At 40.7% G+C, this 26,348-nt stretch overlaps 1 protein-coding gene across 1 annotated transcript in view; it reads right to left on the bottom strand.

Moving 5' to 3' along the window:
* Rap1gds1 (Rap1 GTPase-GDP dissociation stimulator 1) overlaps window positions 1-26,348 on the bottom strand; it is a 148,847-nt gene that overhangs the window by 69,210 nt on the left and 53,289 nt on the right. The window contains exons 3-4 of the mRNA XM_032897252.1: window positions 17,034-17,156; window positions 11,045-11,170 (exon numbers count right to left, since the gene is read on the bottom strand). Of these exons, the coding sequence (XP_032753143.1) occupies window positions 11,045-11,170; window positions 17,034-17,156 (249 nt within the window). The remainder of the gene's footprint in view (window positions 1-11,044; window positions 11,171-17,033; window positions 17,157-26,348) is intronic.

Raw genomic sequence — 26,348 nt, 5'->3', positions numbered from 1 at the left:
ACGATGATTACCAGGGGCACGGCTGTCAGGTCTCTGACGGAGCTTCTGATCCTGAGGATTGAATTCTCAAAGTTCAGTCTCTCTATCTTTAAAATCTGGCAGAGACGCGACAGGTTACATCTAAAATGCTCTATTTTTTTTTTAAAAAAATATTTATTTCATTTTATAGGAGGATAACACCAATGCATATTCTATAAATGCTTGGGTGTTTCAAATAAAATACACTATTAAAAATAAATGAGTTCTGAAAGACCAATTTCCCAGGCTCGCAGTTTGCACGAGACAGTCCCTCTCTCCTGGGAGGGCCAGAGTCTTTGATTTTCTCTGGGGCTTCAACAGTGTGAATGATTGAGGGCGAAGTACCTTACTCAGTGCAGGGACTCCAAACTACCTTACAGAGTCACACAGTGCAGTGTTTGACCAAGTATCAGTTTAGTGTGTGATCAGTCAAGTTGACACATAGCGTTATAAAGATTTATTTTTACTTTATATGTTTGTGTGTTTTGCCTGTAGGAAAACAATCACCAAATGCATGCCTGGTGTCTGTGCCCTGGAACTGGTGTTGGACTATTGTGAGTTGCCGTGTTGGGGCTGGGAACTGAATTCTTGCTCTGGAAGAACAGCAAGAAAATTAGCTGAGTCATCTCTCCACTTTAAGCACTGTGAATTCTAGGTAGCCTCCCTTCCTTTTGTAGTGCCTCATGGCTTCCTTCACTCGACAGATTCCGTCTCAGTAGAAAGATCTGAACCTTTTGCTAAATGTGGTTTATTTTGACCTTTTGAATATTCATCCGCAGAACGTACAAAAATAAAACCACTGCTGACCTGTGTCCTGGCTAGTCTTAACTGTACACTTGGCACGGTCCAGAATCATCTCAGAGAACCTCAACCGGGGCATCACACAGATCAGCTGGCCTGTGGCCACGCCTGCGGAGGGACTGTCTTGATAAACTGATGCAGGAGGGCCCAGCTTCTTGTGGAGACAGCATTCAGTGGGCAGGTAGTCCTGGGCTGGGCAAGATCAGCATGCCAGCAGTCCTCCCTTCTCATGCTTCAGGCTCCTGTCTGAGTTCCAGCCTTGCCTGCCTTCAGGGACGGGCTGCGACCTAAGTGTACATGCATCCTCTCCTACCCCAAGCTGCTTTCAGTCAGGGCTTTAAAATTATAGCAACAGAGATCAAAGGAGAACACCTGCTATTTCCTCCTGCGCGTGTCAATTAAGAGCCTTACGATTAAGAGTTTCTACAGAGAAAAAAGTAAGAACACACAGGAGTAACAATAAAAGCCAGAGAAACAAAGAAACCTCTACCCTTTCTGTACCAGCCAACTGCTCCCCCTCTGGGAGGTACCTAACCTCACCCCCTTCCCTACCCCCAACCCAGCTCCAAGCCACTCTACAAACATGTTTTTGTGTTTCTGTTTCAATCTGACTCAGTAGGGATTAATTTTTCTCTATGTTTATAGAAGGCTGATTAAAGAGAGGTCCATCTTCTTTAGTTTGCACCTTCGGTGGCATGATTCTCCTGATGGTAAGGAACGACAAAAGCAGCTGGACTTCGGATAAATGTCTTATGAATTACACGGAAGCCTCCTCCCATAAGGGAAGCCCAGCTTGCTGTGACAGCACATCTGTAGCCCAGGTACTGCGGAGGCTGAGGCAGGAAGATGACAGGTTTGAAGTTAGCTTGGGTCACTCACAGAGAGCGCCCATCTCATCCCTGCCCCGACACACTGAATTCTACATACTTCACTTCTACAGTATACGTGCATTTTCTCAGTCCGTAGATTTTGCAAGTACAATCTTTATTATGTGGTTAATATCTTCACAAGGAAAGAAAAAATGCTTGCTATTAAAAAGGGGCCTTTGTGACTTGAAGGGGATGGTCACCCATGATCTAAGCCGCTTTGCAAACCACATAAATCTGCCACTCTGAGCCGTATGCTTATGAAGGAGTTTTCTGTTTCCCTTAAATATTACTATCTATGTTAGTGTATAGTACATTTAATATTTAATGATATAAATAATATTTAATTTTACCAAAAGAAAGTATTTTCCTGGATTAATGGCAGACATACCTGTAATGTTTTTAAATACAAATTCAAAGATATTTATAAATCTACTAGGGAAGAAAATTAAACTTCAAAGCTTAAATTCTACTGTTTTGCCAAAACACTGAATTTCTATGTGACTAAAAGCATGTTCAAGTCTTTAAGTTTTCAAATGAAGAAAAATTGCCAAACATTGACATCATTTCTCAAATTCAAAAACCAATATTTCTAAATGTTCTAGGTGCTAATAGCATCTGCTAAAAAATAGATAGAGGAGAGCAAACACTATAAATATTCCATTAGTGGAATGATAAAAATGAGTCACGAGGAAAAAAACCACCACAGTCATCAAATACTCATGTCAGAAGCATAAACTTGCACTTCGTGACCTATTGTATTCAGATTTAAATGCTGCCTTTATGTAGGACTTCAAAGTTATGCATTTCCATATATAACAGCAGATCAGGACAAGAAGAAAGCTGGGAAGTGCACATTCATAAGCACTGCCAACACAGATGCCATTCAAAATGAGGTCCCAACCCTGCATCTGATGGACACAGAGCTACGCCTGTACACCATGTCCACCACTCCAGGTCTCTCTTCAGTGATGGCTGTTTGAGAATTCTTTCTAAACCATGCTTCCTGTGACAGGTGGCCTGTCAATGGCACTACTGAAATGCAACCGAGGACAGTATTTATTAGTAGGCTCTCAACAAACATCGTGGGACATTTATGTTAGTGTCTAAGGTTCAGCTCTAACAGGTAAAGTGAAAGTGGTAAAAAAAAAAAAAAAATGGTTAGCGCTCGCACATTCCTTTTCCCAGGGCTTTACACGGTGATTTCCCCCCACATCACCTAAACCGTAATAACCAGGAAGAGTCAATGGCCACTCAGACTTCCAACACAGGCGCAAGGAAGCCACCTGGCCTCCAAGACACAAACACCAAGTGTGAAGAACATTCGTGACTTCTTATTGACCGCCCCACCCACAATCATCGATTTTTGTCACATGCGATACCCCCCATCAGTTCAGTTCTACCTGCATATCTGTGACATTGCAATTACTCAGAAACCATCACTCCACGTCTTTGCTAACATGTTTTATACAATAGTGCTACTTGGAAACTAATCAAGCGTGCACTAGTTTGCTCCTCTCTGATGTTTTTATTAATAGTAAAAATTTACTCAGTTTGGGTTTCTTAGTACCATTTTAACAGACCAGGGATTTCAAACTGTAAGAATCAGTTACTGAAGTATTTAACATCAGTATTAAACCAGGTACAAATGCTAACCAAGAACCAACCAACCGGGTTGGGGATTTGGCTCAGTGGTAAAGTGCTTGCCTAGCGAGCGCAAGGCCCTGGGTTCCTTCCCCAGCTCTGGAAAAAAAAAAAGGAAAAAAAAAAAAAAAAGAGAGAGAGAGAGAAAAAAAGAACCAACCAACTGTGTAATACCCCAATCTCCCACTTCACATTACACTTCTCTCCAGCACCAAGAGCTGGCCTGTTAGGACAGCTTTGCAAACCTGTGTCTCACATCTCTCCCCATATCCACGCTGTACGCTGCTGGAAAAGTAGCAATGTCAATCACAGCTACACTGCGAGCCTTTTCTTGTCATACCTCAGGATGCACAGTAGATCCTTACGTTAGGGGTTTTAAGTAGGTGATGACTATTAGCAAATATGCAAAGTCAGCATCCTTTATCACCTGGGAGCTGCGCCCCTAATCAGGCTACTTGAAAACAACTCCACCTTCATGAGCAGCCTGTCCCCCAGCACAAGGTGCACAGCATCCCTGTGTGGGGGCTTTATGAACGTATCCTTTCTTGGGAACCCAGAAGTCATGTCAGAATCTGGGACACTGGCCTTCTGACCAAGTTCCTCTCTGAGGCAGAATTGCTCTTTCTCTTTCACATGTAAACCTGTTTATTTCCGCCTCTTAAATCTTATTTCAACGCTACCGGCTTCATTTAATGTATGTATTTATTTACTGTTAAAAGTATGGAGGAACAAAAAAATTGCAGGCAATTTTGTTCTTCACTTTAATTGCCCAAATACTGTAAAAATAGCACTATGAGGTAATGCTTTATAATTTTATGTACGCATGGGGGAGGGGAAGAAGAAGAGAGAGAGCTTCCATCCCAAGAAGAGCTAAAAGAAGCAAGAGTATTTGTCACAGAAAAGAGAAAATGTTTACCTCCTGGACATTCGGAATGCTTTAAGCTTTTTATTTAAGTATGTAGAGGCTCACAGGAAGCTACTGGACATACAGAGACACACAGACACGGGCACACACATGCATGTACTCAAACATACAAACACACACCAATTAACCCAAGACACCCAAGGCCCCAAGCATAGCATGTTCTTGTTGAATATTTACTTTCATATCCCAAGAGGATATCACACAATATAGACACAATATCTCCATCAGCACATCCACCCTGGTGAGATCAAAGGCTCTCTTCAGACCTCATTAGTTCCCATCTTGTGTGTGTACATGTATGCATATGTCTAATCAATTTATCTATGTACAGGTTCGTGCTGTGGCGCTAACACAGTTTGCAGGCCGCACTTTCACACAGATTTAGACTTTTAGCAATGGACTTAATAAAGGCAAACATTTTTCCTTTCTTCTTTCAAGAGACTTCAACCTGGACATATCACACAAAGTATCTTGGTTCGAAGCTAAACTAGTAAAAAAAGCCAATTTTTTTCTTTCAAAATTTAAGTTCCCTCCTTGAGATAACCACCAAAACCCAATGCATTCGGGTGATGTTTCTCAAAACTACACAGTGTTATTTCTTGGATTCTGTTAAAGAGCAAGACGAAAGTCACTAAGTGGAGCAGTGAGCAAACTCTGCAAAACCCTTACCAAGGACACCATACCTAACGCCAGCCGATACTCTCTCACACTGTTACTAGGGGCACATACATAGGAGTATCCTAATAATCCCCTGCTTGCATTTGTTTCACGGGTCTGTTTAATAACTATAGCATCCCTCTTTAGCATAAGGTAAGAATCATATAAACCAATTTGTTTTGTTCACTATGGCTGTCAAAAAGCTGAGGATTACCTAGTACTTACACAGAGTTAAGTATTCTAGCTCTGGATTTTCTTTCCTGCCTTTCTTTATAAGGTCCCGGTCTGTTATACGTTCACTGTAAACATCCAGCACACATTCGTGTATAGACGAGATCAGGTTGCAGTATCGTGTAGAATTATCATTATTTCCTTTGCCTAATGGCTTATAACCCATGTTCTGCTTTTCTACAGAAACCCTACTTGGAAGTGGACAGTGACACAGGGTCTCACTATGTAGTCCTGGCTGTTTTGGAACTCACTATGTAGACCAGGGATCTGCCTGTCTCTGCCTCCACGTCTTTGCTAACATGTTTTATACAATAGTGCTACTTGGGAACTAATCAAGCGTGCACTAGTTTGCTCCTCTCTGATGTTTTTATTAATAGTAAAAATTTACTCAGTTTGGGTTTCTTAGTACCATTTTAACAGACCAGGGATTTCAAACTGTAAGAATCAGTTACTGAAGTATTTAACATCAGTATTAAACCAGGTACAAATGCTAACCAAGAACCAACCAACCGGGTTGGGGATTTGGCTCAGTGGTAAAGTCAGAGATCTGCCTGTCTCTGCCTCCCAAGCACTGGGATTAGAAGTGTCCTACCATACCCAGTCATGTAATCCATGAAACAAGTCTATTTTAACCTAACACAATTCAGAGCTAAAAAATACCAGACACATTAAATGATGCAGCTGAAGTCCTATCTGTCTCATCACCTGCGTTCCACGGGGCATATTAAACTTTTATACACTTATATGTAACTTTTAACAGCCTATCTCTTTTCCTTTCCTAGAAGGCACAATTTGACCTATTTTAAAAGGCAGTGGGACCTTGTCCTCTTGCTATCACTGTAGGAAAAGCCACATACGTAGTGTGCACTTAGCATCGTGTCTGCTTTTGTCTATGGTATTTTCTCTACTTTATTTGGAGCACTGTCCTTTCTCTATGTTTTTTAGCGCTTACAAGAACTATAAGACAGCATCTACTTCAATCCACACAGAACATCTTTATGAAGTATTTTCATGCGATAACAGTCATAACCAAATCTAAAAAGCTCCCTTGCAAAACAGTTATTAATTCTTTTCTTCTATAAATGGCATACTTTGATAGTAAGTTGACTGATTAAAGTTGAATGTCATCAGTATGCTACTAGCTAATAATTCAATTTCTTCTGAGATGAAACATTGAAAAAAAAAAGCAGCAAAACCCTCTAACCAAATAATTAGATCACTGAAACAAATATTTCCAAGTGCCAGAATAAATAACTCTATTTAATAAAGCTGCTGCAAATATTGATTACCTCTGCAATTTCAAAGCATTTCTGTACTATATTAACAAACAATAATCTAATTTTCATTATAAAATATTGTTTAGCTATTATTTCTTGGCACTTGCAGTTAATTTAAACTAGATTATTCTGGCCCATGCATAAAAATAATATAACAGTGGGGCTGGGGAGCTGGCCTAGCAGGTAAGAGTGCTATACAGGCATGAGAGCCTGAGTTCCACTCCTCAGGGCCCATGTAAAAGGCTGGGCCTACAGGTGCCTGTAACCCTGGCACTGCTGCGCAGACAGAGCTGAATCCTGGCAGCTCACTGCCTAGCAAGCTCTGTCCAAAGAGCAAGATTTTAGTTCATGGAGAGGACCTGTCTCAAGGCAATAAGGAGGCTGGCAGAGAAAAATATCCAAGGTTTACCTCTGCACATTCATGTGGATGCAATACCACCCCCACACGCCAATCAATCAATCAATCAATCAATCAATCAACCAATCACATCACACATTTAGAATCAGTAACATGCATGCATTTGACCATTCTCTTGTATACCTGAAGTCAACTGAATAATAGAATTCACTTTTCTTCACAAAAAAGTGCCTCTGGCAAACTGGATTACTAACTTGTTTTGATTATTTTATTCACTAGGAGGACTGTAATTTTCTTCTCTGTGGAAGTGAGACACTACATCATATAAGAGTCTTAAAATATGTATATCATTCTAATAATAGAATTATGTTAACAGCAAGCATTGCCTTATTATAAGCAGCATATTCAATTCTAAATTTCAATTGCATTAATCTTGCTCTTTGCATAAAATAGGTAATGAATTTTATACAGTCATTTTCTGCTAGTCCCTACTCATACCTTTTTGTTGTTGCTGTTTTTATTTGTTTTGTTTTTGAGACAAAGTTTCTCTTAGCTGCCCTGGAACTCACTTTGTAGTGAATCTAGAGTTCACTGCTGGCCTTGAACTCAGAACTCAGAGATCTGCCTGCCTCTGCCTCCTGAGTGCTGGGATTAGAGGCATGTGTATATCAAATGCTATTTCCTAAACTTAAGTGTTAATATCAACAAACAGAAACTCAAATCTCCAGTAACCACTGTATCCCTGGGAATGTTAGATGTAGATGAGACGTCCCATGGACCTTTAGAGCTTTAGGGACACTAAACAAATCAGCAATTTAAAATGTGCATTGCTCTAATTTTAGGAGTCAATGAAAATAGAGAATGCTTCAAACATTCCACGTAAGGCAACCGTGAAGAGAACGTGCATGTAGAATAAGCATTTCTGAATGCTTCTCCGTTTAAAGCAACATTCCTGGCAGGTTGTACTCCCAAATTTAAATACAATGTTTCTGTATACAACTTCTTTGCCAGACGTCAAACTTCTCGAGAACAGTTACTCTGGCAAAGCTAACAGTTACTCTGGCACACGAGTTTTTTAAACCTTGCTTGCATCAAAAGTCTATCTGAATGCTGTGAAAGAGGAATCCGTGGTGGAATGCCTCAGAGGTGGTATGGAAGAAAGCACACTAAACAATTTTAAGTGGAAACTGTTGCCAGCCAGTGATTCTTTCCTCTCCGTACACGAGACAGAGAAGCAGCCAAGGTTGGCCAGCAGTAAACCCAGACTACACCCCGTTCGCTGGTGTACTGCTCCGTTTCACACTGTGGGGATTATATAAGAAAATTTCCTTCCGTTAGGAAGGACGCCCATAATGGGAACTGACAAGGCTGTTACTAAAACTGAAGCCTGACCTACTTCTCTGCTAGAGTTCCAAGCGTTTTATGGTTATTTCTTTCAAATAGATTGCTAAGGTTATGTTAGCAAACATCGATCACACAGACACAGATTTCTCATTTTTCCCCTCCTGTCGTCAGAAGCTTACAGTGCCTTCTGCAAACGCTAAGTTTACTATCTATCGGGACGGCTACTGCATGCCTGCCACCTCCCTGAATAAAAACCACACCTTTAAAAATTGTGCATTTGGAACAAACTAACTACTCATCTCAATCACGGACAGGTTACATTTTGCAACGATAAATACGAACTTTAAAATATGTTGTATTTTGAAGAAGTCTCTTAAATTTACTAATTTGTAATGTTTCCTGTCCCCACCCCAACCCCCTCAAAAACCACCATTTTCTTGATAAAGGGGAAATGGTTCATTATTTAAAATAGAAGTCATCATGCTCTTTTCAGGCAGGCTTAACTTTCAGGTTTCTTTCTTTCTTTCTTTCTTTTTTTTCCGAGTGGAGAGGTTTAATGAGAGAAGAAGAGTAGAAGAGGAGAGGAAAGGAGGCTGGCCATGGGCATGTGGAGGGAAGTGGGGAGGGGAATGGGGATAGAAGGGACAAACGGGAGGAGCAAGGAAGAGAAGAGAGCAGAGGGCAAGAGTCAAGTTTCCTAAAATCCCAATTGTCACAAAACAAACGACAAATGTACTTCAAATAAATTTGCAAGTAACTAGACAGTACTCAATCCATACTTTTGTATCTTGGTGTTTAAGTATAAACTTCAGTGTTTCTAGAATAATTCTGGAGAGAATGCTAAGAAGTTGACAAAAATATAATTTAAAATGAAAGAAAAAGAAAGCAGTCTTAAGTTATACCTGTGACAACACTGCGAGTGAATCCGTTGTCACATGATTTACAGCGATAAATCACTTAGGCTTAACAGTTTTAATGCCCTTAGCTCCATTTTCTTTAACTGAGGCTAAGAAGTGAAAATCTGGCTTAAGTCACCGTTTACTTATCAGTTTAACTGTAATTTCCACTGAAGGATGAAGTAGCTGTAAATGTTTCTACATAAATAAAATATATTAATGTTATAGCCCTGACTGTACCAATAAAACTTTATATTGCATATCTCATAAGGCAAAGGGGCAAACACTGTACATACTGTCACAGTGACCTTCAGTTTCATCAAATTATAGCCGTATCATCTCGACATTTGCCACCCAGAGTTCATGGTTCTTTAAAATACACAGGAAATAAACTGTTTGCATGTGCCCATGAAAACAACACAGGACCAGAAGAGAGTGCAGTGCTCTCTCTTCTATTCTGCCATTACTAACCGAGATTCCAGGACAAGAGTCTCATAAGAGGAAATGATTCCCATGTATGGAGGAAAAAAATTTCAAGAAAACTAAAGCTGACTAATATGTAAAGACAGCTTTAAATTCTCCAGTAAACATGAGGGCAAGAACGAAACCATAATTTCTAACACTCTGAAAGTGCATGCAACCATTCTGTAACTGCTACTGTTAGGTGTATGTGCTAATAAAAATAATTCGTTTTTATAGGAATGAATCATTTGAGCTGAGATCACAATCTATGATGCTTAATAAAACACACACACACACACACACATGCATACACTCACACAATGCAAAATTATAAACATGAAGAACTCTCATTCTGTAAACAAAGCTAATGCCTTAAGACACAGAGCATCAGAGCAGAGCAGAGCAGAGCAGAGCAGAGCAGAGCATGTGTAACTTTACAACATCATCAGGGACAGGAAAACAGAGGCCACACTTTACACTAAGATGCCCTGGACATCGCTATACACAGGAAAGAGAGGAGAGCGAGGAAAAGGAGCCTACCTTTACCGTTAACACTACATACCAATTACAGCCAATAACTACAGTTTCTTCTGCTGTTTTTGTTTTCACTATAAATACGTGCATGGTTCACAGGTACAAATCACATTTTAAAACACTGTGCTAGGCCCCAAACCCAAATATTTAGTATTCACAGAAAAATACAACTCACTCAAGGTATGGGCTCAATGAGGAGGACGTGAAAATTATCCTGGTTATACAAATACTGGTTCTGTAGGTGGTTTAAACTTAAATGGTTAAGTGTGTGGTTTCTGGCTCAAAAATAAAAATCTAGAGGAAAGAAGGTATGTGTAATGAATCTGAAAACACTCAAAGTCCGCTGTTTGCTGGCTGAGCTCTTTTTATACAGCCCAGCCTGGCCTTGCACTCGTGATCCTCCTGCCTCTGCCTCTGGAGTGCTGGGATTAGCAGTGTGTGTCATCAGGTCGAGCGTTATGCTCAGCAGTTTTAGTGTCTGTGAGAAGAGAAGTAGCAACTGCGGTTCGTTTGCACTGAATCCCCCGCAGGTTCTTGCTTGCCCTGTGCAGCACAGCATTCACTCCCAGGGGTGGTAAGATGGCAATGACGTAATGGAGCCAATGTGAATGCAGTGGGCCGATCTAGCTTTTGAGGAGATGATGGAGTTCAGGAATGGTTTTACTGAATGGCGATTGGTTAAAAAACTTCGCTTGGACAGACTCAGAAACTAGAAACTCTCCATAAGCATGTTCGTTTCGATAGCACTTCGGTTAAGACTTAATTTAAACGATCTGCGGATGGAGTTTTGTTAAACTTAAGGTCTCGAGAGGTTTAGCGATTTGCTTAGCGAGTATCCCTTGTAAAGAACTCCCTGTAGCTACTGAGTTGAGAACAGGATGGCCCGAGTGTCCACCAGTTCTGCTGAGTAAGCAAAGCTACAGCTAACTGGCCTCTCTGGGAAAGTCAGTCCTTGACACCAGAGTGAAACGAATTCCAAAATCCCAAGTCTTAAAGAGCGGTAAGAGTATTACCAGGATCTTGATACTTACGGCTATCGTAGCATATGTTTCCTAATGCCCTGCCAGTTTGAAGCAGCACTTCCTGGTCTTTGCTATTTAACAGTTGTACCAGTGGTGAAATCAATCCGGCATCTACACATGGGATTCGCATAAATTCTGAAAAGAAGAGACGTGTTTAATTAGAACTCGAAATATACGTTCATCTCCCCTAATAAAGTAAACACATATTTTAAAAATTTAAAAGGCTTACTATTTGAAAGCACATTTCTGTTCAGGCTTCTTGCCTAGAACCCTGTTAAATACCTGATGGAATCAATAGGCACACATAAACTAGTAGGATCTCATTATCTGCTGTCTGTAAACACTGCCATAAACCAATAGTGTTTTAAGTTTCATTCCGACGAAGCTAGCACTGTCTACAGAGAACGACTGGCTCGCTTTAGAAAGAGTGAGTGACGGTGGCAATGTGTTACTTCAGGGTGTGATAATTAAAGGATAAGCTATAAACTAAGGCACCAAGGGCTCCAATTTATCACTACATGGTCTCGAAAAGCTCAAAGTTAAGAAGAAAAACTAAAGGTTCCAATGTATCCTTTTAATAGTAGTTTTTCGATTGCTCAGGCCTAGATGAATCTTGAATTCCTCACCCTTATTGACATCCAGTTTATGGGTCACTCAAGTCTGCTCTTGCTAGGTCCACGAGTTTACAGGTCTAGCCACCAAATATTATGCTTCTTGTCATTCATATTTGCTTTCCCCTGTCTTTGAGTTTACTGTTCTCTGGTTCTGAGGTGATGCTATCATAGAAAGGATTAGAAAGAAACCCCATTCTTTTAGTTCCTCACCCCAAAAATCCCAAATAAGAAAGGGCAGTTGGTTAGACCTCCCCCAAAGCCAGTGTTAGAATTAGAAGTAGCCTTCACACTTGTCATCAGCCATGTTCTACTGACGAAACAGCTCAGGGTAGAATTTATCTTACTAAAACCACTAACTTTTCATGCCCACTTTGAAGAGGGTGCAGTCTGTTTTTGTTCCGTGTAGCCCGTGTATATCCTCAAGAGCAATCTTTCTCTTTTTCCTTCATCTAAAAATTCTCAACGTGCAACATATCTGTATCAGCTGGGCAGTAACTCCTGAACAAAGTTTCTCTGTAGACAGCTGTGAGTGACGGAGGGAGCCAGCCGCTAGCCTTAAGAATTTCATCCCTACAGTATCTTATCATTCATTATGTTAATGGAACCTTACTACAGTTTAAACTCCCATGGTTAAAAGTACTTTCTACTAAACCTCTAAGTTTATCTAAAGCCCCATGGTTAAAAGTACTTTCTACTAAACCTCTAAGTTTATCACGGGCAGTTTTAATAGCGCAGAATGCCCTATGATACGTGTGAAAAGGGAATTACGTCATATGTGCTCATGAACAGAGGAGACAACACCATCAATCTACTGATGGGCTTCCTTTGACATTAACACTTATTTCAGAGATATCTATACACTTCAACTGTTAAATTAAATAACAGATTAATTTCTTTCTTCAGTTGGATTACAATACTTAAGATAATTTCACTGATTACTCTTTAAATAAGAAATTTAGAAGTGGTATCATTTGGGTTTTTATTTCAAAAACAGTACCTTGTTCTTATATCACGATTTTCTTAACTGCCTTCAAAGAATGCAAACATCAAAGAATTATGACTTTTTTCTTTGCTCTCATACTCTGATTATCTGATACCAATTTCTCAAAACTTGAACTCTATAATCGATATAGGTATTTGTAAAATGATAGAAAGCAAACTACAGAAAAAGTATAGAATATTCTGATCATCTTTATGAGGAAGCATGGAGCAAGGACAGAGCTGGTAATGATGCCAGTATTCAGTTACTATATAGGCAACTTGCTTTTTTGGAGAAAGTAAGCTAGAACTCCTTTCTGAATGGGGATGAGTACGCACTCCCTAGCTAATCTAAAACAAGCGACTGTCCGTCCCTCCTTACTTCCCTCTCTCTCTCTCTCTCTCGTGTGTGTGTGTGTGTGTGTGTGTGTGTGTGTGTGTGTACATTCATGCTCCCTCACACGTGTGCAAATCCCAGAACTTACCAAGAATGCGTACAATACTGGGTTTATTACACTGGAGAAGCTTCAGAATGGCTCTGATGGGCATCTACAAAGGTTCAAAGGTATTCCTAGCACACACACAGCTAGGTCAACACCACAGGAACCTGTACCAGGCTGTGCTGGGCTGGATTCTAAAACACATCCGGCCTGTACAGCACTTAAAGAGCCTACGCTGAAAATCTGCTAAGCAAAGAATGGTGGTGAAATAGAGGTCAGACTCTCTTGTCAACTTGAACTCCAGAGTACGGAGACTAGGAGGACCTCACAGTACGAAAAAAATAGAAGAAGGATAGTGGGACTGAGCAGAAACCAGTACACATGTGTACATGTGTATGCATGTCTACAAACATAATTAATTAATCAATTAATTTATTGTATTATGTGTAGACTTCGATTCAGAGGCATTGTTCTAGTTCAATGTTAATAAAATTTAAAAACAAAGTGGATTCCCACACCTTTTTGAATCTTTGATTTGGTAAAACAACTCCTAATTTCTTATTTATTTATTTTTTTATTTCTTCTTTGTCAGACTTACTTCAACTACCTATTTATTCAGTGTTACTATAAAGTACAGGCTGGGATGAAAAACAAAAGACATTTTTCTTTGTAGACACACGGATTCCTAAGTTTACATATACACTTATCCAATACTTGCAAACAAGATTGATGTGTACCTTCCTCACTTTCAACTACTTGAAAGAACCAAGCACTAGTCCTAGGGTGCAAGCCAAGTACACGGAGTGCTAGAGTGTGCCTTAATGCACGGAGCTCTAAATAGCTCTACATCAACCCTCCTCTATCAACTCCTAGCTTGATACAGTTTTCTTTTGATATAAGGCATAAAAAAGAATGAATGGCTTGATGGTGAGTGGAGAGCTTCTGCTTTTGGTAAATGCCTTCTTTATTGTTTCCATCGGTAAAGACAATACTGATGGCTGTTGTTGCAGTCATGGGTTAAGGTTCTAACACTTTATGTGTCAAGGTAAACTTTACTAAACAACATGGTACATTTTCCCTTCTGTTTCAAGATGCTGCTAGAAAAAACATATTTCACATTAAAATAAACAGCTACCTGATAGGGAATGAAAGAGAGTTAAAACACATTAAATTACAACCCTGAATGAGAAATCCCCACGTTTCTGGTGGGGCCTTCTCTGAACCCCTCTGATGATTAATGCTCTGGACATTCTGGTAGAACGTTTGACACAGGAAGTAAAAGCACAATGTTGACTCATGCTGCTGACTTTGTATTGCTCTGGACCAAGATTTGATTCTTAACCTTGCACTTACCAGAATCACTTAGAAGATTTGTTAAAACGAACCTCAACAAGAATTTACAACAATGTGTATAACACAGAACACAACGTAAGTACATCGTAATGGCGAATCTTGAGAATTACTCATTATGGTATTATGGACACCAAGCAATACTGGTTTTTATTACTTATTGCAAGTGTGTACACATTCATACGTGCATGGGACAAGAGTGTATGTGTGTCTGAAGTGTATGTGTGGCCTAAGCTGTTTATTTCCTGACATTTGGTCTCTTGTAGAACCTGGACTTCACTGATTGTGGCTAGTCTGGCTAGCCAGCGTGCTTTGGTAATCCCCTCTCTGCCTCTGGGATGCTGGGATTGCAGGCAACCAACATATTAGCCCAGTTTTCACGTAGGTTCTAGGACCCTGACCTCTGCTTCTTACTTGTGCAGCATCTATATACTTGACCTGGTGAGTATCTACCCAGGAGCAAGTCTAATGTTAAAGAAAGAATCACTCATAGATATCTGTCTTCCTCATTTGCCTATTGCCTCAAACTAGCTTTAAGCTTATCATATACAAGAATAGGTTATTTAAAAGGTCTACATTACTATAATATTCCCTCATATCAAGTTTAAATGTGTGACTAAATTTTTGAACACAGCTGGGTATGTCAATATTCATATTCATTTATATGCAAATACAATCTAAGCACATTCTATGTTGAATCTGGAATTATGCATTATATGCAAATATCTCTTCCTTGTAGTTACACCATCTACATAGCAAAGAAAAATCACCTCTAACGATAATCTTCTCTAATCGCCGAGTTTCTAATAGGAAATAAGCCCAATGAATAACGCTGTGGTATCACGCTGCATTTCTAAATGTTCAAAAGTAAAACATTTAGTAAGAGTCTTCTCTATTCTCTCAGCCAGTCATTTTTTTTTAAAAAAAAAATGATGTTAACTAAGCAATAAATATCCAAATATATCCATTTATTTTCACTAGTAAAGCAATATATTCTTTATCTGCTTGATGCAAAGTGCTAGAGCTAAGCATTCTGTGCCCTCCAGAGCACCTCTAGAGAAAACCTCTGCTAGGGGAACTGTTGTGAGTAACTGAACGTGTGCTATAATAAACAAGAGGACTTCCGGTAAAAATAAATCTTGCCTTCTGACTCTCCAAAATCTATACTGTGACTCTGATGAGGTTAAACATCAACTACTCAACTCAAAGGCCAAGGTGCTTTGTGGTAAAGAGGTTAGTCTAAGACGAGGGATTGGGAAGTCTATTTTGAACCCAGGTCTCTTAGATAACGACAGGTAAGTCAACAGAGCCAGTTTTCAGTGAACAATCAAGTCTGATAGGATTTACCAATACAGACGCTGGCTGACACTTGAAAGGGATTTGATGAGCTTTAAATAAGGAAAGTGTTTATGCCAATTTCACTTTCAGTGATTTATATAAATGTACATTGTCTTAGCCCAAACAATTCTTTGCAAAACCAATTAGCATGGTAATTACTCGAATGAAATCAGAAATGTTTAAGCTGCTCTGTGAGAACTACTGATCTATGAAACATATTAGAACAAAAGGCATAATACAAAATTCTGTGGAAGTAAGACATACTAAGTGTTATTAAATTCCTGTTTCCTCCTTATGCTTAAAGGTTGCTTTACTTATTCAGTGTTTTCTAAAACTGATTGTGCCGGTTTATAGAAGCTTGGCCTAGGGAGCAGTACTATTTGGAGGCGTGGCCTTGTCGGTATGGGTGTGTCACTGTGAGCTTAAGACCCTCACCCTAGCTGCCTGGAAACCAGTCTTCTCTCAGAGGCCTGCAGATGAAGACGTAGACCTCTCAATTCCTCCTGCACCATGCCTGCCTGGATGCTGCCATGTTCCCGCCTTGATGATAATGGACTGGATCTCTGAACCTGTAAGCCAGCCCCAATTGAATGTTGTCCTTATAAGAGTTGCCTTGGTCATGGTGTCTGTCCACAGGAGTAAAACCCTAAGACACTGATCAAATAAAAGTCAAGTAAAAAATGATTTGCTTAATTCTTCCAAGGAATTGGTCAGTGGATATAAATAATACAGTGGGATGAATTTAGTATTATATAATTTATGACAGCATTGCTTTTCCAAAGTGTTGAGATTAAATTTCAGTAAGGGAGTTAAGGCACAGTTGTTTTCTATGAGAGCAAGTGTGAAAAGGGAACACACATACCAACAACACTGCTGCTATCAGGGAACGGTGAAGTAGGGGAAACAAGCAAGACCCTCTACACGCATCACAACACAACACGAACCAACACACACAGAAACACAGGCTCCCCTGTGATGAGAGGAGGGACGGATGATGAGCTAAAAAGAATAAAAATAAATAATAATCTTAGACCTAAACTAAAAACGGCAAAGAACAGCAGAGGTGAAGAGCAGTTTCCCCTGACTATATTCTGAATAAGAGGGAATATATGAAGAAAAGAGCTGAACTGGAGTCATCTAAAATAGTAACAGAGTCAAAGAAAAAAGTAGGAAAATGTCTAATCTAGGAAATCAAAACATAAATTAACGAAACATACTGACAAGTAAGGTGTAAAACTGAAGATGTTCCGAGCAGAAAACTCTTGATGAAAACCTCACCATTTTTGGCTACTTCGGCTATGATGTTGGCTACTTTGGCTGTGCAGGAGGCCTGTGGCGTCAACAGGTTTGCAAACAACTGAAGAATTCCACTTCCTTGTATTTTTTCACTTGTTTCTGCGTCTGAAAGAAAGAAAAAACGGCTTCGTGAAATTCTGTAGGCAAATGTGAACTATTTAAACGACAATGAATGAGTCAAGAACTTTCCCCACCTACAATAAAAGCTCACTCACACACACTGGAGCTTTCATATAAACTACCTTCGCCTGTATGCACTGCCTTTGCCTCCAGATTTAATCTTCACGGTACATACACGATAGAACTACTTTGTTTATCTCTGGTCACACTGCAGAGAGAGTTTTCTCAAGCCGTCGGCCATGGGACAACTACTTACTTTTATTGTTAGCTTCAGTGGTGTTGATTCGGGGCAGGAAGTTTTTCTTATATCCTTTCTGAATTCTTAAGAGCTATAACAATATAATTTTGTGTTTTTTTTTATGGTTTCTTATAATGGTATAGTGACTTGCAAATAGCAATTATAATGAGTAAATCCTGCACCTCATAAAATCTTTACATAATGAATGATGGCTAAGATTACATGCTTCCATATGATGACCACGTCTGGATATGACTAGTTAGATCACTATTAACATAAAGAAACAGGAAATGAACTCCATTATATCTGAAACTCTGCTTGGCAAAACAGAAATTCGAGAGTTCCCAGCTGCTTCCCCTAAAGAGTCTTAATAAACTGGAGCTTCTTCGGGTACCTACTATTGAAAGAGTAACCTGTTGCATCAAAAGGCAACAGGGTATCTAGACGGAGACAAAAAAGGAAAAGCCAAACATTGCTACTTGATTATAGGAGAAGTGTGTTTAATGAGAAAATTAAAGGGCTCATTAAAATCTTCAATTAAAACTTGATTGCATAACACACTGACATGTCGTGGATCTTTGAACACACAAGGAACAGAGAATACTGAGAATTTCGTAAGAGACAGGTGGCATGAATAATGAAGTAGGGAAATCATTCTCATTGAAGTAATTCGAGATCAGACGCAAGCATGTATTTCTTTACAGTTAATGCTGAATGTTACGAGTTGTTCTGTCTTCAAGACACTTTTATATTTACTTTTTTCTGTGTGTGCATGCTCTTTCATTAGTACACGATGTTTGTGGAGGTCAGAGAGGAATTTAAGGAAGTCAGTTCTCTTTCCCCCATGAGTTCCAGAGATCAAGCCTGGGTTATCAGGCTTGGTGGCAAGAACCTTTACCCATTAGCCACGTTGCCAGACCCTAAATAATGTTTTTCAAACTGTAGTTTCCAATCTGTGAGTAAGTTGTTGAGAGAGAAATAAGAAGTATCACTTACAATAACAAAAGAATTAAAATGTACACATAAAGGTAAAATTTATTCTTTATGCTTTGGGTTAAATTATCACACACACACACACACACACACACACACACACACACACACACACACACACACACACACGGTTTTGCTTTTGCTATACCAGAAACCAAGCCCATAACTTTTCATATTACTGAGCTACACTGCTACACTTCCAGTTCCCATAAAATATATTTTTAATCATAGGTCAAAAAAATTAGAAACTGCTGTTTTATGTGTTCTTTATTTACCCAGGAATATGAGTTAAAAGGATCATAACTCTTCCGGTGTATATTTTCATTATGCATCTTTGGCAAAAATTTTAAGGTACCACCAAGAAATTTGACACCTAAAACATGTACACACACACACACACACACACACACACACACACACACACACACACACCCTTCCAAGAAGCTAGCAAGGGGCGGAGTCATTTTCACCACAATACAATGCTCTGTTTTCTGGCCACTGCCTCACATGATCTACAGTTGTAAACAAGAGGTCCACACTGCCCCAGGGGTCTAACCCACCATCTGTTCACAATGGGTTGACAGCAGGAACCGGGTTTCCCACAGCATCCAGACTGGATGTGAGGCTTAGGCACGTGCCCATGAAGGTGAGCATTAACTGCACATGATCCTAGCACAGTTCATTTTTAAATGTAAGTTAAAGGTTGTCGAGTGTCACATCTGAATGTCAGGAGCGGGAGTAACATGTACAACAAAACACTGTGAGCCTTTCACTGTGACAACCTCCCACACCCACAAACATGGATTTTTACAAAGGTTTAAAATTTAAATACTCTAGTGATAATTTTCTTTCGCCATAAAAATATAACAAACAAAATAGGTATGTCACAAAAATGCCAGTGTCTAATAATAGTTGTTTCTTCAGACAGGGTCTCTCTAGATAATCCTGGCTGTCCTGAAACTCATTGTGTAGACCAGGCTGGCTTTGAACTTACAGAGATCTACTTGCCTCTTCCTCCAAAGAGCTGGAATATAAGCTGCGTGCCACCGCACCCAACTAAACAAAGTTTAAGTGAACCTCGATATCTCTTCCTCCTCAAAATGTACACTACCCATATGTTCTCAGTCTCTGTGAGTACCCTTGAAAATGGTTTTGAGAGGGCAGTAAGAAATAGTTTAGATGACATTCCCTTCATGAAAACCTTTCCCAATGGGTCTTAAATAAAAGGGCAGAAAGAAAGGTGTGTGCATAATCATAGGAAAGGGAACAGTGCTCCAAGTACATCATGGACTCCTATACAAACCTCCTTATTTAACCAAGCACTACACAGAACATACATACAATTGGAAACAGCATAGAGAATAGAACAAAACCCCACTTATGTAACAATACCACTAGAAACAGGGTCTCCTGAGTGATTAATCCGTGAGACTCATCCTTTAAAATTACAGCAGATGATCCTGATAGGCTTATCATGATTTCCATTCCATGGGCAACTTAAGCCACACTTGAAAATCATCCCTAGAAAAAGCAGGGGAACGTGCTAGCTTTGTCTCTTTAAAATCATGGCTAACTAGGTCATAAGGTAACTGCTAACATTGGAAGCTGTCCAGTTGACTAATGGAAGGCAGGTATGCAGAAGTAGACAACACAAGGAACTTCATTAATAGCAGGGGAGCGGGTTATCTCCAAGGTGAAAGTAATTACTGAAGAAAGACAGGAAAAGTGGGTTTCCTCACTCTAGTCTTAAAGATTTTGGATATGAGAGTGAAGGAGCATTTTCAGATACAGATCCACATGCGTTCTGTTAGCTAACCTGGGGGAAACAGGAAGTAAGCAAAGCTACAGGAAGCTGCCATCTACAGAGCTCTCCAGAGTCCTTAACTTAGCAATACTCATAGTGAACCTCACGAGATTATACTCTGCATCCCAAGTCGGTAACGTCTTAGTAAGGGATCTAAAAATGAGTAATTGAAGAAACACATCGAAGGAAGGAGTATTCCACGCTACCATTATAAGCCAATGACGAGATGCTGTTTACTCCAGTCTCCAGGGGAAATAAAAATAATAATAAAGAGACACGAAGAAAACGTTTTTAGAAGGCAAATCCCTGACCATCGACATCACTGTCATTTCCAGGAAAGCTAAAGCAGAGATAAACGTTTCTATCCCCTCCAGAGGCAAGCAAGAATGCTGGGTAAGGGGCGAGGGCTGGTTTCTCGGCCATGGTATGATTTAGGAGGTGACAGAGGCAAGCTGGGCCAGGAATGGGGTGGGTGAGGGACAGCGGCAGTGTTGTGTAGAAGGGTGGGGACAGACACACAGGACACTGGTGGCTGGCTCAGTTAGGAGGGAGAGCTAGGAGGAAGGGGACCTGTTATGCTCATGGGTACCTCCAACGTCATCCGTGTTAGTCACTAAGGTGTGCAGCCTTGGGAGCCCTGGAGCTTGGGCTGTTGAGTGACCTGCTTCGCAAGTAGGTGTCACAGCCTAATTGTCTCAGGGTAAGGGACTTTACCACCGTGGTATTCAGTTGGCGGAATCTCAGGTGTTGTTGTGGTTTCACACGGACGCTTTCATGTGGCTCTGGCAGCTCCAGTTTCTTATTAGGGCGGACACGGCTGGGCCAAGAACAAAGCATATGCAGATTTCTACAGAATTTGATTCCCCAAAAGATTCTGAAGACACTAGAAAGACTGGGAAAGTAGAGTGGCTTCCAAATCTGAAGAATTTCTTGGGATTAAGTTCCACAGAAGTTTGTCATTGACCCTTGTTTCTGAACTATGACCTGTGAATGTGGGTTAAAGTAATTTTCCTCAATAAACCAACAATTAGGAATTAGGGAAGCTGGGTATTCACAGATAGAAGAATGAGTATCATTCTCCAGGAAAATCAACTCCAACTGGAACAAAAACTTTAATGAGAGACCTAAAGTCGTGGGTGTAAAAGGAGGGAAAACATTTCAATATATTGGCCTAAGCAAGCGCTTTCTCAATAGGCCGCTGGTCCCTCAGAGAATAATGCCAACAACCAGTGATTGGGACCTCATGAAATTAAAAAGCTTTTGTAGAGAAAAGAAGATCCGTTGAAATTAATAGCCTAAGGCACAAGAGAAAACCTTTGCTAGCTACACATTAGACATCCAGTTAATTATCTAAACTATTCAAAGAACCCACAGAACACTAATCTAAAACTGGAACAATCAAATCAACACATGGACTGAACCAAACAATAGTTCTCAAAAGACGGAAAAAAAAAGCCACTCAATGAAGGGTGGGGGAGAGAGCTCAGTGGGAAAATCACTTGCTGTCAGCACTGGGACTAGAGTTGAGGTCTCCAGAACTCCCTCACGTACAAGTTGGGCAGAGATGAGAACCAGAGTTGGTGAGCTCCAGGATTGGCGAGACTTGCCTTAGTATAAAGCAAGTCACCCAATGTCAGACTCCAGCTTCCACATGCATGCATGTTCACACACACCCAAACACACGTGTGCACCCACACATGCAAATAAACATGCATACATATGTGTACACATCAAACACAAAAGAGAAAGACAAAAAACAATGGGCAGTAAACCTACTAAAACGAAGTCCAAGAGGAATACGAATCAAAAGTACAGTGAGATTCCATCGGCCCAGGAAGAAAGGCATACATTACTTAGAAAACAACGACCGATGCTGAAACGGACACCAAGAGGAACACGTGCCACACCACTGGTGGGGATGCCACTGTGAAGGGGCAGCATGGATGTTTCTCAAAAAAACCACCAAGCCAGGCAAACCATTCAGCCCAGCCCTTTGTAAGCCCTGGGTGTTTATTGGGAAGACTATAATCCAGTCCCTCACAGAACACTTGCACAATAGTGATTACCATGGTATCATTCACAATAGCGAAATTACAGAACCAATCTAACACCAAAAGAATGGATTAAAAAATGTGGCACAGGTACACAATGGCTTTTTTTTCTTTTTCTTTTTTACCCATAAAAAACAAAGTGATGTCACTTGTAGGGAAATGGATACAACTGGAGATTTTCATATTATGTGAATTAAGCCATACTCAGGAAGACTGATACCATGTTTTTGCTCCTTCGTGGTTCCTAGATTTTTATACAGAAAGTCATACATGGTATACAGAGCAAAAGTGGTCTGGGGTGCAAAGGAAACTAAGGAGGGAGAAGAAATAATGTACAATAGCCACCTAAGAATTTAAAAACAAAATAATTTTATCTATCTATCAAACAGGACAATATATATCTATAATATATCTAACAGGACAAGTGAGCCTTATCATTTTGAGAAGAGACACGATCAAATAAATCAAGATCAAATAAATGGTCTAAACATGCTGTTGAGACTCACATTATGGTTACAAATCCACCACCATTAAACTAACCCTGCTTCAGGCTGCTTCACTAGCATGGGGGACACCGGCAGACAGGTCAGATGGCTCAGTGGTAAGCACAACTGCGGCCTTGCCTGACAACCTGAGCGCCACCCACATGGTGCAGAAGAGCACGGACCCCTAAGAGCTGTCCTCTGACCTCCACGTGTGTGCCATGGTGCACACATATCCAAACACAAAATAAGTAGCTGTGGTTTGTACAAAGCCTGAGACAGTCTGTCTCCTGGCTTTTCTCAAAACCAGCTCATGTCTTTTCAACCTCTACCATCCAATGACATTGTGCATGCTGTGTCTCCATCACTGACATCACATCACCTTGGAGTCTGTCTCCTCCTAATCTCCCCTACTGACCTGGACCACTTTGAATCTACATGAATGGTTGTATGCGTCATCCCATTTCCTGATCTGAAGGGCCCACTTTGGCTGTCCCTTTGACAATCCATCACAAAAACCATGCCCAGGACCTCATTAGAGGCTACCTTCCTCTTTGTGGCCTTCATCAATCTGCCCTTGAACTGTCAAAACTTTTACATACTTTTTACTTGCTTTTCAACAGTCTTAGCAGGGCTTCAAAGTCCTTTTGTAACTCCATCTCTTAGACAACTCCCAGCTTCCTCGTCTTGGCCACCCTGTGCGGATCCTTCTTGCTGGCCATGCAGATCTTCTGAGTTTCTGACTGAACCAGGTTCCCCCACTGATTTTCTGCATCCTCCTCCCATTGTCTGAGACGTTCTTTCTATATACCTCAAGTACACTCTATTTTAAATTCATTATTCCTTCTTCCTGCTTATCCCCAGCCCTAAAGCCCCACAATACTGCGATTGTTTTCCAGCTATCAGACACAGGAGTGGGGAAATATATTTTTACTAAGCCCTTATGGTGAAATGTAAGATAAAGAGTGTACAATCCATTGCTGGAGAGCTATGTATTGACTAGGGAACAGATGTAACCATTTAATGTGATTCCAACCACCCTGGAGGTCTATGTATGAAGTACAGAGGGATGCTTTCATGACTTCACAAACACCACAGAGACTTTCCGTGTGTGTGTGTGTGTGTGTGTGTGTGTGTGTGTGTGTGTGTGTGTGTGTGTGTGTGTAAAAATGTGCTTGCCTATAAGGGTACCTGAGGAGACCCGAGAGAGGCTGACCTCAGGATGTCTTCTTCAAGACCTTACTTTCTAACATAAGGTTTACATTTATTTATTTATTGTATGTGTGCATGCATTGACAGAGTACATGTGTGGAGATCAAAGAACAATTCTGAGGGAGTAGATTCTCCCCACCATGTGAGTTCTGGGAACTGAACTAGAGTCATGAAGCTTAGCTACAAACTCCTTACCCTCTGAGCTACCTTGTCATACCTTCCACCCTATTTTTTTGAGCCAGGGTCTCCTAATGAACCTGGAACTAGCACTAAGGGGTAGAGTCCACCTGTCCTCACCCGTCAGATCCAGCAGAGCATCGCAATGCTTAGCTTTTCACACGGCTGTCGGGAATCCCATCTTGGTCTCAGGTTTACACAGTGAGTACTTTATGCTCTTAGTCACCTGAGCAGCCACCGGGCAAAGTTTTAAGGATAGTAAAGCATACTCTAAGCAGGAAAGAAGAAAGCTCTATCTTGACAGGGAATATGTAAAAGGCCGAGGTGGAAAGTTCATCACTTGACTGGATTGAGACATGAGAACAGAAAGCACCTCTCTCTGTGCATCTGAAGGACATTTCCAGGAAGAACTGAACGGACCATGAACGGTGGTGTCATCTAACAGGCTGGAGGCCTAGACAGAATAAAGGGCATGGGAGGAGCCTGCAGGCACGGTCTGTCTGCTTCTTGGCTTTCGCAAGGTGAGCTGCTTTCTGCCACACATTCTCCACACCTGGCTGTTTATACTCTCACCGTGGATCAGAACCAAACCCAAAACCCATGCACTGAAACCTCTGTGACTATGAGCCAAAACGCACCCGTCCTCCCTCGGGTTGTCTAGGGCAGGAACCCTGCCTCAGTGACACAAAAGACTGCCTAGAACACAAGCGAGGGACCCTGAATCTGGAACGGCAGCACTGTGCACCCGGTGACTCCTTCCCCAGGGCCTGCCCAGTGCATGACTATATCAGAACGGTAAGAAGCCAAGGCTGGCACTGTGCAAGATACTAAGACGACTTGGAGCCAAAGAATAAGTTTATGAACACAATACCTATTATTGATCAAGACACAGGTAAAATGTCATTTCTTCTGTGACACAGATTCTTAAAATTGTGAGTTGAATCCAGCTCTCTATACAGAGCTTTCTAATGTCATTAGGAATGCCAGCAGCTCACCCCTCCCACCTCAACACTCTGCAGGCAGACGAAGGCAGATGTTTACCTGTTCAAGGTGAGCATGGCCTCTGTACTATGTACTAGAGCTGCATACCCTGTCTCAAAAATGAGCAGACCACAAAAACATTAAACTAGAGGACGGGTGGGAATGTAGCTCAGTGGGCAGAATGCTTGCCCAAGGAGTATGAGATCCCAGGTTTGACGCCCCAGCATAGCATCATCTGAGTACGGTGGCAATGTGCTTATAATCTCATCACTCTGCAAGTGGAAGCACAAGAACTGTCAAGGTCATCTTTAGAACACGACAAGTTCCAGGCCAGCCTGAGCTACATGAGACCTTGTTTAAAAAAACAAAACAAATGAAACAAAGTATCTAGACCAAGACACTGTGTCATACAATCAAGCTCAGCTAGAGGTTGAGGCAGAAAGACAAGAGAATCTGGGGCCAGCCTGGGCTAGACAGCACAGTTCCAGGTCAGCAAATGTTACATGGTGAGAACGGTTTCATCCTTATTACTTATCTTACCAACGACTGTACTGTGGTACCCAACGAATGGCATACAAAAAGGACTGTATCCATGCTCTAAATTAAAGAAATGAAAACGTCACAAAGACAATGACCATACACTGGCATAAACTTAAATAAGATCATGTATAAATTGTTATGGGAAGAAGCAATAAAAATCAAACAAATGAACTACCTTTCTTGATGCCATTATTATGTAACTGTTTCTCACTGAGCTCACAAAGAAATTACCTTACATTTTAGAAATTCACTCATCAGTTTTTCCCCGGTGCCTAAAGCCTCCCTGGCACGTGTTGTCAAGATCACTAAGGATCTGAAGCCAAGAACAGAAGTTTCAGAGCATTACCAGTCATTAGCTCATGCGGGGACTAAACTTGTTAGCCTGCATTAGACTACTCAGGCCTTAGATCATATTTTTCAAATGCAAACATATGCAAAAATATTCTTAAAGCCTTTAGAAATCACTGTAGAAAACTGCCCTGCTTTTATACTCTCCTTCCCACATACGCACATCACAAAGAAAAGATAATCACTCTATGACTAAGTTATTATGAGTCAAAGGAAAACATTCTGTTTGCTCCTTTAGTATAATGAAAAGATATGGAACATTCAACTATGGGAAGAGAAAATTACAAGCATCTAAAATAAATTCACCTCAAAGAACACTGTGTGCTAAAATCTAGACTCTGAATCCATATG

Source organism: Rattus rattus, chromosome 3, assembly GCF_011064425.1.
Source record: "Rattus rattus isolate New Zealand chromosome 3, Rrattus_CSIRO_v1, whole genome shotgun sequence".
Lineage (NCBI taxonomy): Eukaryota > Metazoa > Chordata > Mammalia > Rodentia > Muridae > Rattus > Rattus rattus.
The sequence above is the reverse complement of the archived record's forward strand: the minus strand, read 5'-3'. Positions and strand labels throughout refer to the sequence as shown.